General features: G+C 41.5%; 1 protein-coding gene across 1 annotated transcript; it reads right to left on the bottom strand.

The window, feature by feature from the left end:
* Window positions 1-4,167: 4,167 nt before the first annotated feature.
* ISCA1 (iron-sulfur cluster assembly 1) lies at window positions 4,168-10,994 on the bottom strand. The gene is made up of 4 exons (XM_058044343.1): window positions 10,867-10,994; window positions 8,898-8,951; window positions 7,092-7,197; window positions 4,168-6,625 (listed from the first exon to the last, which is right to left on the bottom strand). The coding sequence occupies exons 1-4, from the start codon at window positions 10,945-10,947 to the stop codon at window positions 6,477-6,479; spliced, it is 390 nt and encodes a 129-aa protein (XP_057900326.1). The 5' UTR covers window positions 10,948-10,994; the 3' UTR covers window positions 4,168-6,476.
* Between the last annotated feature and the right edge of the window lie 2,470 nt (window positions 10,995-13,464).

The raw sequence follows: 13,464 nt of genomic DNA, 5'->3' as shown, positions 1-13,464 counted from the left end.
GTCTGTCCCCATATTAAAGCCTACTTTTTCATCTAGGTACTGATTTTGTTGCTGTTGGCCTCTAAGGAACATCTAGGCCGAGACAGTGTGAGAACCAACCAAAACCAGCTGCATGAACAGTTGTCAGCTCCCTGGGAGATGTAAGGAAGTGGATGCTATGGCAGTCTTCAAATGATGGCTCTCCTACCCAAATGTATTGCAACAGCCTCCATCAAATCATTCCTTGAGGATTTGATGCTTTATCTGAGAAGCCAAGAGATAAAACAATTAGTTAGTTTTTCCCAAGCTATGCAGGAAGGCCACTCAGAGCTATAGTGTTTTGCTTAGACATGCATACACACAGGCACACACACACAGAGAGAGGGTAATAGATGAAAAATTCATATGCAACCCTGAAGTATTTTGTAGTAATGAAGGTGGAGAGGAGGGAAGATATATGGAAAGTATTGCTTTGGCTCCCTTTGTTGTTCAAGTAGAACTAAAGATACACTGGTATGGTAACCTCTTTGCACAAAATGGTCACAGTATATGCAAGCCATTAGCTATAGCAGATTCATAAAAAACAGCCTGTTAATACATTTCACAATAGGTGTACTGTGTCATGATTTTAAGAGGAGAAAATTGTGTAGGTTAACCCAGATCCCACCAAAATCCACTACAAGTTTCCCACTGAATTCAGCAATAGGAGCAACTCACAAGCTTTTTTTGTAGGAATCAATTACCTGTATGCACATGTATCTGAAAGTGCTCCCAAACGCCTGTAGGGGTTGCATATGTTTTTAATATTTGTTTTTAATGATTTTGTAGAAAAAAAAATCTTGTTTTGTGTAAAAAAATGTAGCAGATTGTTTGCCTACCTCTGCTTTGACAAATATCTTTTCATATCCCAGATATTCATGCTTCTATTACTGACAAATTTCTTCAGAGTCTAACGTCTGAACTCCTATATCCTAGCTGACTTTTCAAATTCAGACTTTCCTTCTTTTCCATCAGAATTTTCCTTCTGTGGTTCCTGAATAATTTGATTTGTAGTACTCTGAAACATCCATAAATAATTATCAGTACAGACTGCTCACCATCAGGCTTGTGTAATGCAGACATGAATGAAATCTTGAATCTTGACTGGAGCCTTTTTTCTTTCCTAAAGTGTTTTATTTTGCACAACATTTCCTTCCCCTCTCTCGCCCTGAAATACTTGTCTTGGATCAAATAAACTGGCAGTAACATCTAAGGAAGTATAAGTTTTTTCAATGGCTCACAGACGAACCTCTCTGTGTCCTCCAGCAACAGGTACTTTTCACTTTAAGAGAGCTGACTGACATCTTCAGATATGGAACTGTGTGGGATTCTTATTCCTGCTCTTACTGATTCAGCATTTTGCTCTTCAGCATCTATTTGTGAGCAGTTGCTAATAACAGGCTCATTAGAAAGCAAGCTGTGTTTGTTACATGCTGTAGCACTGCAGTTGTTAGATCTTACTGCTAATAACGTAGCATAGAGAAAAGATGTGTGCTTGCTGCAGAAAACATGGGTACCTTGCTGCTGATTTTTAGTATTTGTGAGGGATGATGACAATTCTTGAAAAGCATATTGGAAAATCTTCACATTGATGGTGCAAGACTGTAAAAATATATAACTTGGATGACTCCGAATTTTTCTGTTGCTTAAATTTTTTGAAGACCAGCAGTTTTGATAAATTTGCAGTTCGGTAGCAATTGATCATCTTACAACACAAACAAACCATCTTTGCAAAAAACCCTGTAAAATCTAAACAAAAAATAACCACAGGCTGAGTATAAAAGTAAATCACAGAAGAGAGAGACAACCATGTTCCCAAACAGTCCACAATAATGATGAGTACATTTCCTTTGAACACATATGTAGTATGCATATCCTAAAATATTTGTAGTAGACTGCGGATGTCAACTTCTCTGTGAAAAAAAAATCTGCATTATGCCTTGGTTAATAAAATGGCCCAAAAGTAATTAAAAAATGTAGTTTGCCTGGAACACTGTGTAGATGTATAAAACAGATCACTAAGAAGAAGTGAGCTTTAGGAAGCTTTAACATTGTGTATATCTCTGCTGAGTTTATGTCCAGAACCCAAGTCAGCCAAATGCCAACCTATCTCTTAGCAGGAAGTTGTGAAAATGAACATGAATGGTGAAAAAACCCAATGCTTCAAAAGCTTAAAGCTGGTCAGAAAGCTGCTCTGCTTTCTTTCCATCTTGGAAATGGTTTGACAATTTGGATTTCTGTGGTCATTTGCCAGGTGTCAGGAACAGACATAACGCACAGAAAAAAATGCAAGAAAGACAAACAGCTGAGCTGAGCAATGCTTTCCACCTGTATAGGCAGAAGTACTCTGGTATTTGGGAAATCTAATAGGAAAATTGGAACACGGACATGAGGAAAGAGGCGATTTGCCTTTTGAAACGTGTGGACTGGAAACTTGCTGCCACCCAGTGTCAGTAGGTATCTATTCCCATGAACTAGCCCTTGGAATTCCACCCTCTCCCTAAACAGATAGGGTCTGGGGCCCCTGGGTTCTCGTGTGAGAAGCTTGGGGTGCATGGCTGCTGGCTAAGGCACGGACAGGCTGAGGCACAGCCCACTGAAAGGGAGCATAAGAGGGGAGAATAAAGACCCTGGTAAAACTGAGTGGTTAACCTTCCCTTGCTGTACCTCTCTTTAAGAAAAACGCCAGACATTGCATACAAATTTTGCTATTCAAATGCTGTTCAAGCCCAAATGCATGCGGAATTGCACTAAGTATGTACATTTTCCTCACCATATTGAAGCAGGACATCTCTTAGGTGTTAAAAGTGGCAGTAACGTGCACAGCAGCCCAAACTGCTCAGCGGCTGGCAGATTACTTCACAGACAAAAAGTTGTATGGGTCATCAGAAAAAGTAATTTCAAAGTATGATTTTATTTTAAAATTTAAGCACTCTTTTGAGGGTTATTTTGGGTTGAAGACTGAGGTGCACATTCTGACATATCAGACAACTATGGAATTCTTCTGCAAGAAGAAACTGCAAAATTTTAGCATCATAAAAAAATTGTGTCATGAACAGCCAGGCAGCCAGTGTTAAGCATAAAGTGGTATAGGTGGAGATTTTTTCCACCAATGAAGGTGCTGATTTAAAGAAACAGGGCTAATAATAATTACAATTATAAAAAAAATCAACAAAAACAATAGAAGCAACATAGAGCATATTGGAATTAAGTTAAAAAAAAAGTTTCTTCTGCATAAAAAAGTAAGCCCCTGAATCTTTATTTTGTAGCTCCTTTTAATTTTGTTCCATCACCTCATGTCCAGTTGACTTGCATATTGAGCTACTCATTTTTTTCCTAAACAAATTCTTCCTGAGCCTTTCAAAAAGAGCTATAAAACTTGGTTGAACAGGGATATCAATCTGGTTGAGCAAGCAAGTGGTTTTTCACAAGTTCTTAGAGAACTCCCAACAGAAAGGCTCCTGACTGTATGAAGGATTTCCTGTCTCTCTCTCTAGAATCGTGAATATGCAATTGTATCAATGACCTCTGACATTTTTCCAGAATTCATTACTTCACCTTCTATTGTTCAGAATCTTCATCTAACAGCAAAAGGAACCTTTAGGGCTGCAAAGACTGTATCTAAGAGAAAGCCCCAAACGTGTCACGGACATAGTACACTATAGAATATGAGTGCCATGATACAGCACTGAAGTGCAACAGTGAAGAATACCCTTTGACTCTCATCCTGGAAATGCCTAACCAGTTCCAAAAACCTTTTATGTCAGCAGTTACTTCAATCAAAATCATTATCCTACATTGAATCATACCATAAACATTTTTGGTATGTGAAAGCCTTCAAGATACATTCATCTTGTCTGCTAGAATTTTTACCATGAGAATAGTGTGTAATGAATTTTAATAGAAGGCTGTGCATTAACAGTGCACTCTCCCAGATGCATAAATATCTTGTGTACACAGTTAACTAATTTTTTTTGCCATATATTTCTATGCCATTTCAATGCTGCTAATATCTGGAAATGTTTAATATTTTGGGGAAATACTAAGTCAGGTAACAATAGCATTGTGTCTACTTTGTAACCCCAGCATACAAGCATGTTCTCTCCCCCAGTGCTTTATTACTTTAAAAAATCATTCAAGATAGGAATATTTCATGGTTACCAACAGGCTATATTTATTGTAATTGAGGACTCTACATACATTGTTGCACAAAATTATAATGGACCAATCAACAAAAAAACCATACAGTTTGAATGCAACTGTAAATAGCACTTTAGCAGTTTAACATATTGTGCATTAGTTGTCTTAGTGAGGTGACAACTTAAGATGATTGCTTCACGGGAGTACAAAAGTGCAAACTTTCATTCAAGGCATACACAAATACACAAAAAGGATTACTATACATGCCACAGGTCTAAAATAAACCTCAAACCAATGCTCTCCACCCCAAAACAAGTTAAATGAGTAAGTACCAGCACTCTTAGCAACCATCAGTGTTACCACATTCAAAGTCTTATCTCTAGCAAGAAGCAAAGAAATGCAATCTGAAGAAATGCCCTTAGCTTGGAGTTTTAGATGTAATGCAACTATGTCACATGAACTCCATGTTTTTGTTTGGCAAGAGTGAAAGAGTTACATCACTACAGAAGCACTTCACCAGTGTATTACCACTAATTCCTGAATCACTATATGGAGTAACTGTGTGCAACAGTTGACTGTTGAAGGAAATAGTGTCTTTACATCAAAAGGTGATATTCAACTAAAATTCAAGTGTTTACTATTAGACTGTAAGTAATTCTGATCTTCTGTTCCTGTGCACTACACAAAGCAGATGAAGCGTAATTTTTTATTTTTTATTTTTATTCTTCCCTTTGCTCTGGGAAAAGGTGTAGAGGGAAGAACCAAAATGTAGGTGCAATGCCACATCTACAGCAGTTGGTGCAGATATGTGGCGTACAACTGTCCACATCAAGATGATCTCTGGATTTTCAACACACAGCCTTAATGCTCTCAGATCATTCCCATCTCAACACCTACAAGACTCCTGCTGCCCCCTCTTTTTTATTTTCACCAGCTGTTCGAATCTGTTGCTCAAGCAGACATGTCACCTTCTATTCTGCACAAGTGAGCACCTGAGCTGCACAATGTCATCTCTGGACAATGAGGAGATAAAAGGGTGCAACAGTTTCTCTCTCATACCAGGTTGGGAAGGTCTGGAGAGACTTAGTGTTCTGTATCAGCACCAGTGAAGAACTGCTGCAGATTGTATAAGCTTGAAAGACACTTGTTTACAAAACCAAAATTATGATTAAGTAAATTCCAAAGAAAAAATGGCCTCTTACAGTATTTTAATTACTGCCTAGATTAATTTTAAAGTAATATGAAATACTAAGGGTTTTTCATCATTAAAAATGATTTTTCTCCTGTTATCAAGTTAAATCCAAGACAGGAGTTAAACACAGGGGACCACAAGCTTTGGTGAAAAAAATCTACTACTTAGAGTTATGAAAAAGAGTTCAAACTCTAACTCTAAATTAGTAGCATGCATGATTACAGAAAAAAAAAGTAATGAGAAATCTGAGATTTGTCTCTCAATAAGTTTTCACAGATTTTGGTGCAAACATAGCACATTCTGCGAACATGGGGAATAAGAATGTGGAAGCAGTTTTACCACCTTTGCAAATTAATTGAAGCAAGATAAAAAACTGAAATGTGAAAAACAAGGCATGCGTATCACTTTTTAGCCCTCCAGTATCTAGATACTTCATGCTTTGAAAATGACCAAGTACAGCAGGGACTATGCTTTCAACAAAGAAAGGAAAATAATTAAAATTAGGCTAGCACTCTTCCAAGCATTTCTACAACAGGCACTACCATAATGTATTCACTATATTAATACATGAACAACATTTTTATTTCCCTGAATTTAAGGGAAAATAAACCACCAGAAAATGCACTTGTAAAAAGATGAAAGCATTGGAAAAGTACAAGGTAAGCAAGGACTGTGTGCTTGTATATATAAATCTTTATAAATACTCACACAGAAATGGTTATGATTTTTTGTCCATTGGTTTGTTTGTTTTCCCCAAATCAAAGCAGAACACAATGTATTCTTTCAAATGGGTTTTGAATGGGGAAGTACGAGTAGGATTGACAAAGAAAATGACAGAGGAAAAGAACAGTGAAATTTTATTTCCTTGGCAAGTGGAAGTACAGAGATGTTACTGCAGCACTCACTATTCTTACCTTTTAGATCCCAATTCATCAGAAATTACAGTGTAACTACATCAGGGTGGAATTTAACACACAGCTTATATTTTCGAATATGTAACTTTATTTTTCTTAATAGTATCCCCACTTTACGCAGCCTACAAACCTGAAGAAAATGCATTTGCATCTGAAAGTCATAATAGTAAGTGTTTTGGGCTGCTGAAAGTCAAAGAAGTAATCCTGAGATGTCAGATGTTAAAGCTTTCTCCACAGCCACATGTTCCTTTGATGTTTGGATTATTGAAGACAAATTCACTGGACAGTTTGTCTTCTACATAGTCCATTTCAGTTCCTAGAAGTGTCAGCTGTGCCTTCTTTTCAATAAACACTCTAACCCCTTGAAAAGAACAGAAAACCAGAAATTACATACAGCAAAACCATCATTCACTTTGAAATTCACTTTTGACCAGGAATAAAAAAAGAGGAAGCTAAGTATAAAGACTACTAGTACAACTTGGTTTCCCTGGCCTGATGTGGGGCACTTCAATCACTATTTTCTTTCTACCAATAGAAGTCTGGCAGAGGTCTGGAACTGTTACTTATGTGTGCAGACGAATATCTGCTTTTTGACAGGGGATAAAAAATGATGCTGAGGGAAATAAGCTATAGAACACAGCAACAAATCTCAGCTTTGTTCCCATGCAATTCCCATGCATAGCAGACAGTAACCCATTCCATACCCTTCTTAAAGTCTGTAAATCCAGGAAGATACAAAACTTTGACAATATAGATGTCTTCTCTCAAAATCACCAGGTTTTATGCCCTCCCCAACAGAATCTTGTGCTGCTGCACCAGAAACTCACCATCTTGAACGACTTCTTCATCAGAGTCTCCTTTCGATTTTGTATATTCTAATGTGTAAGAAAGTCCATTGCATCCCCTTGTACGAACACCTACTTTCACACCTACCTAAATAAAAAGAAACAACAAAAAACACCACCACACACACGACTTCCTTTTTAAAACCTATTCAGAACATCAAGGTAAAAAGTATGCAGAACAATGAAGTGCTGACATTTATTTTTCTCTACTGCCTAAATGCAAAAGTGAATTACTGTAAACAGATAAGAGGTAACTTTTTCTTTTTTCTTTTATAAATTTGACTGCCAAGGTAAAAAACCCATCTGATCCTTGCTGGAGTGGATCATGCCCTCCAGTATGCTCAATTTTTGAAGTAATGAACCATAGGCAGTCATATACGAACCAAAAAGACAGTCCCAAAAAGACAGTCAAATTTCAAAGACAGGTATTTTGTGACTTCAAATTACAGTTTACTCAGATGGTAATTCAGGTCATATGACAGTAACATAATTATGAAGCTGTGAGGCCAAAATAAGGGCAGTTACTAGATTATCACAGAACTCTTGCTCTGTGATAATCTAGTAACTGCCCTTATTTTGACACCGTCAGAAAACTCACTTTAAACCAAAGTTCTGAAAAACATGCATTGATTTTTCATTACCTCTATTGCCAAGAAGCAAACCCCTCCCTAAATCAACGTACGTATATGTGTATTGGTTTAACTGGCCTTAAAAGCCAACGTTTCTAACATTCACAGCATTCAACAAGTCGGACAAGAAGAGCATCCATGTAAAGAGAAAATCAAGAAGTTTTAACAAAGTAGAAAACTATTTGTGTGCAAGAATCTTTAAGAAGTATCCACATCACCTTCTACGCACCAGCGCTTCCTAACTGAAGAGCCAAACTTCACTCTCCATGTCATATATTGTGATAAAAATGTATCAAAATGTAACACTTTTCATTAAATGGGCTCTCAAGACAAACTGCATCTGATCCTTTCAGACGAAATACCTTTCTCTACAGGAACTGCTACAAATAATGGGTTGGAAAACACAGACACCATTTAAAGCCAGGAAACGAATGACCATATAAAGCGTAGGCCCAGGGCTTCCTTAGGATGGTTTAAAACATTAGAACAAATAAGTCTAGTTACAGACATGCAGGAAGCAAAACAAACAATGGCCTTGGTTAATAAAAGAAATATTCTTCTTGGAACAATACTTACTGTAAAAAAAACCTAATGCTTGTTTTTACAATGATTACAAAAGAAGCCTATGTGTGTCTTTCCCTCAAGAAGAAAAGACAAACTCATAATTTGGTGAAACACTGGTTACTTAAAAAAACACATTGTCTGGCAAGTTTCCTAAGAATTGGATATTCTCCAATGCATATGAGTATTACTTTATTACTGCATATTTCACAATGAGAATTCCTACAAGAACTTAAATAACAACAGCAGAAGAGCTCTATCCCTATCAGAAATCATTACTAGGTCATACTAAAGAGTTTCATTAAAATGTAGCTCAAAAATATCTGAAGCTTAAAGTTTTTCCAACTTCATTAATCTCAACAGTAACTGTACAGTGAACTGTCTTTACAGTCAGTTGTTTCCTGCATTTCGTTTTATAACAAAACAAAGCTGGATATACAAATAAGCTTATGCATTCCTCACCAAAAAAATATGTCAGCATCTCTAACAAATACCTCAGTGTTGAGTTCAAACTTCTAAGTTAGCCAGAAATGCTTTGCAATCATGAGTTGTACTAATACCTTAGCATACCCTACAGACTGACTCTATCTACACTTACATGGCCAGGTTTATCTTTCAGAAGCTCTTTTATCTTCTGGACAGCAGAAGGGGTCTGAAAGACAAAAGAATACATATAAATTTGATTTTTTTTGTTGCTTATTTGTATATTTGCAATGAGTGCTTGCATGTATTAAAGCTGATGCCTGTAAGACACACACTGCTGTAAAACAGATGTCTCCTCAACCCAATTGACACAGAGCACACAACCTCTTCTCACCCGCACTGCCAGCAAACAGGTACCTCAAAAATTCAATCCTTAATCCGTAACAGTGGGGGTTTTGGCTGTTAGAATATCAGAGTGGCTTGGGTTTGAACACATCCAGAACTTCCCTGGGTAACCCATTCCAGTGTCACACCTCGCTCTTCCTAATACCTCATTTAAATCTCCCTCTTGTCCTATCACTGTGGTTCCTGCTGAGAAGTCCCTCTCCAGCTTCCCTGTAGGCCTCCTGCAGATACTGGAAAGTTGCTGTGAGGTCTCCAGACAACCCTCTCTTCTTCAAGGAGAACAGCCCCAACCTTCTCAACCTGTCTTCATAAACGAGGTGGCTGCAGTCCTCTTACGACCTTTGTGGCCTCCTGTGGACTTGTTCCATGTCCTCCCTGTGCTGGGACCCAGAGCTGGATGCAGGTTCCAGGTGGGCTCTCCCCAGAGCAGAGCAGAGCAGAGCAGAGGGGCAGAATCCCCTCCCTCCCCTGCTGCCCACGCAGCTCTGGATGCAGCCCAGGACACGTTTGGCTCTCTGGATTACAAGTGCTCATTGCTGGGTCATGTCCAGCCTCTTATCAACCATCACAGCCAGGTCCTTCTTGATATGGCTGCTCTCAATCCATTCTCCACCTAACCTGTTGGTGTGCCTGGGATTGCCTTGCATTTCACTTCGCTGAACTTTATGAAGTTTGTCCACCTCTCAAGCCTGTCAATATCCATGTTGTTTCTTTGCAACTTTTTCCTCCAAAATCACCATCATAATTCAATCAAGTAACTCTTTCTTGTAAAACTTTTGTCACATATCCATTACAGATAAAAATCAGTTAGATATAGAGAGCTTATAGCCTACATGTCTCTCCCCATCAACCTTAAGGGGACCTCTGACTTATCAGCAGCTAAAATTCACCATTCATGCAGATCTAGTTGATGCAGAAATGCAAGAACTAAATGCAAATGTCGAAATTTCCATTACATTCCCACAAGTTTCTAAGACACTAAGAAAAGCTTTAGTAATGTGAAGTTCTTACCACGAGCCGAATTAAACACACAAAGCAAACTTCAAGCAGACTTGCAAGCAGAAAATCCTTTCTAATTACCACTACCACTCTTGTTGTTAGAGACCCACTCCTGAGCAGGAATTACGCGCTCTGACAAGCGACTGAGCTCTGTGCACTCGATCTGCCCCTGCTCCTGCGGAGACATGGCTGTACTTTCCTCTGCGGTGCTCTCAGAACCAGAGGTTGGAAAAGACCTCTGAGATCACCGAGTCCAACCTACGACCAAACACCATGTTTTCAAGTTTGGCCTCTCCAGCACGGCCGCTAGTACAGAATGCACGCACTTTACTATTAACAACAGGATGTAAAGCCTTCTTGGAAAGATCCTACGCGTCAGCCTCGGTAAGTAACGCATTACCCTTTTCTGAAAAATTTCATCAAATACTTTTTTTGGAGTGTCTATGCGACCAGGCCCCGCGGTTCCGCAGACGGAGCGGCGGAGCGCGGGGCCTGCTCTCAGCGGGACCGCCGCGGAGCAGGAGCCACCGCCCGCCTCTCAGCTCTCGCCAGGGTGAAGAGGAGCCCGCTGCAGCCCGCCCGCCGCAGCCGCCCCGCTGGGACTACCGACACCGGCCCGTCCCGTCCTTGCGCCCGCCCCGCTGTTGCCAGGGGCCGCCTCACTGCCCGTGGCGCAGCTCCCGCACCCGCGAGGTGCCGCGGTGCCCGCGTCCCGCCCGCTGCCCGCCCGCGGCACTGACCAGCGTGAGGGCGGCGCGGGTCGCCTGGATCCTGCGCTTGCTGACGGCGCGCACCGTGGCGCGCACCACGGACGAGGCCATGGCCCGGCGCCCTCGGCCAGGGCAGCGCCGCCCGCACGCTGTGACGCCACCGCGCACGGGCCGCGGGCGGGGACGGGCGGCGGCGGCTCCGCCCCCGGAGAGGCGCCCGGTCCCGCTGCGGCCACGGCTCCGCGAGGGCGGGGCAGCGCAGGCGGCGGGGCTGCGCGCCCAGATAAGCGGCAAAGACAGCCGGGACGCCCTGCCCTTCAGCCGCCCTGGCGGAGGCCGCGGCAAAACAGCCGGCCAGTGTCACGTGGAAAGGGGAGGTTTTCCTGAAAGCCTTTAATGATTGATTAGTCTGTCAGCGCCGTTGAAAGTCCAAGTTAACAGGTTACGGAATAACAATCTTTATTAATTTGGAGTGCTAGGGGGTTGGAATAGAGCTTAAAGATCATCTAGTCCCAACCCTTTTGCCGTGGGCAGCGACACTGTCCACTAGACTAGGTTGGTCAAGGCCTCGTGCAGAACTTCCCTAGGCAATCCATAACCAGTGCCTCACCTGCCTCACAGTGACAAATGTCTTCTAATACCTCCTTTAAATCACCCTCTTGTCCTGTCACTACAGTTCCTGACGAAGTCTCCAGCTTCCCTGTAGGCCCCCTGCAGATATGGGAAGGTTGCCATGAGGTCTTCAGTTAACTTTCTCTTCTTCAAGCTGAACAGCCCCGACCTTCTGAGCCTGTCTTCATGGGAGGTGGCTGCAGTCCTCTTATCAGTGAAGGCCACACACTTGAACAATTTCATATGCTTCTTAAGTTGGAGGCCCCAGAGCTGGATGCACACACAAGAGGCAAGCAGGAGAGATAGAATCCCCTCCCTGGTCCTGCTGCTTTGTATGCAACCTAGAATTCTGACATTTTAAGGTTCAAGGATTGCTGGTGACGGTAGCTGACCCCGAAAATATATTCAGAGCATTTTAATTCAAAGCACTATACTAAAAACCTCTAATCCCTAACAAAAGTCAGCTCAAGACAATAATTTACCATTCACAGAACACTGTTCTTACCCCATAGTTGTCCCCACAGGGGCAAAGACAGTTTGAGTCTGTCAGTTGACTCCAGAAGTTACAATGGAGTCTTTCCTAACTTCTCACCCTTCTGAATTCACTTTTGTACTATTTGCTTATGTTTAGATGGAGCTTGAGTGGCTGTAGTCATATAGCTTACCCTGTGAGGAGTGGTTGTACGTTGGGGGTGGCTATCTCAGAATACATAATGTGTCTGCCCAAGGAGAGTGATTCCACCACAGCTGCTGATTCATCAACAGGACACCTTCCTTTATCTCCCTTGGTTTTCAGCTGCTGTGCAGCTTATCAGCCAGGAAGGACCACTAAGTTCAAGCCTCTGCAAGAGCCTGGCTAGAGTGTACTCTACTCCACCCACCTTTAGCATGTACAGTGAGTGGGAAGTCAGGTGTGCTGGCAACATTCCATCTAGGGAGCAGCAATCCTATTTCCCTCTACAATTTCCATAAAGTTATTTTTTTTACCCCCAGACATTTTCCCACACCAGAGAACAATGGAGGCCCATGAGTGCATAGTTTCCCACCTACAAAATGTAGGCACAGAATGTGAATATTTATTGACTGCCACACTGGCAAACATTTTAAAATAATGCATATGGCTATTCAATAGGAAGCTTTGGCTCAGAGGGCAAAATGCATGTGTAGAGTAATTCAGTTTGGACAAATCCCCGAGCAAAGAGGACCTGGAACCTTCACAGACAATGCATTGTGTTTGCCCTCCTGCTGAGCAGGATCCTGCCCTTTCCTCTGGGTTCATGCCAGTCTGGGGCCAAGTGAGGGGATGGCCATGCAGTGCTAAGGGCCCAGCTGCCCTTCTTGATCCCTGCCTGGTGCAGAGGCAGTGTGGGAAGAGAGCGTGAAAGCTGCTGGATGAACTGAGCTGCCATTCCCCAACTCCTGGTGGCTACAGCAACTTCATGCTGAAAAAACCCCAACAGCCTTGGTACAGGGAGACTCATGCTGTTACTTTAAGTTGAATGATGGCTATGCCAGAAGTACTCATTTTTCATTTCCACATTCCAGCATCCTTAAATATGCTAGATGATACCTTAAATCCCTCTTAATGAAGTCCAAGCACACGAAACACATTTGAGTCTCATCATCTCACTTACTTCCCTGATTCCGGGCTTAGTAGTTCTGAAGAGCTTGGTAGTAAGTCAGATGTGTTAGGTGTTTTTTACAAACATAATTATGCTCTTTACTGAGGCACAGTACTACTACTTCAAATATAAAGACAGCAGGTGTATAAAAAAGTTGTATTTTCTTTAGTTACAAAGAGTGTGTCTTTTCACACGTAATTCATGCACCTTGAGAACGCATCTCAACTAAACTACTCAGGAACAAGGGGGGTTTAATGCTCTACTGGGCTGAAAGCTCAAGTCAGTACACTTGAGGGGGGAAAGCTCATGTATGAATGCAGCTAATACCTCCTTCATCATTTGCACTCGACCATGCAGGCACAACTTTCCTCAGGATGCCTCCAATCATCAATCC

Source organism: Melospiza georgiana, chromosome Z (assembly GCF_028018845.1).
Source record: "Melospiza georgiana isolate bMelGeo1 chromosome Z, bMelGeo1.pri, whole genome shotgun sequence".
Classification (NCBI taxonomy): Eukaryota; Metazoa; Chordata; class Aves; order Passeriformes; family Passerellidae; genus Melospiza; species Melospiza georgiana.
Note: the sequence above shows the minus strand (reverse complement) of the source record. Positions and strands in the feature narration are given on the sequence as shown.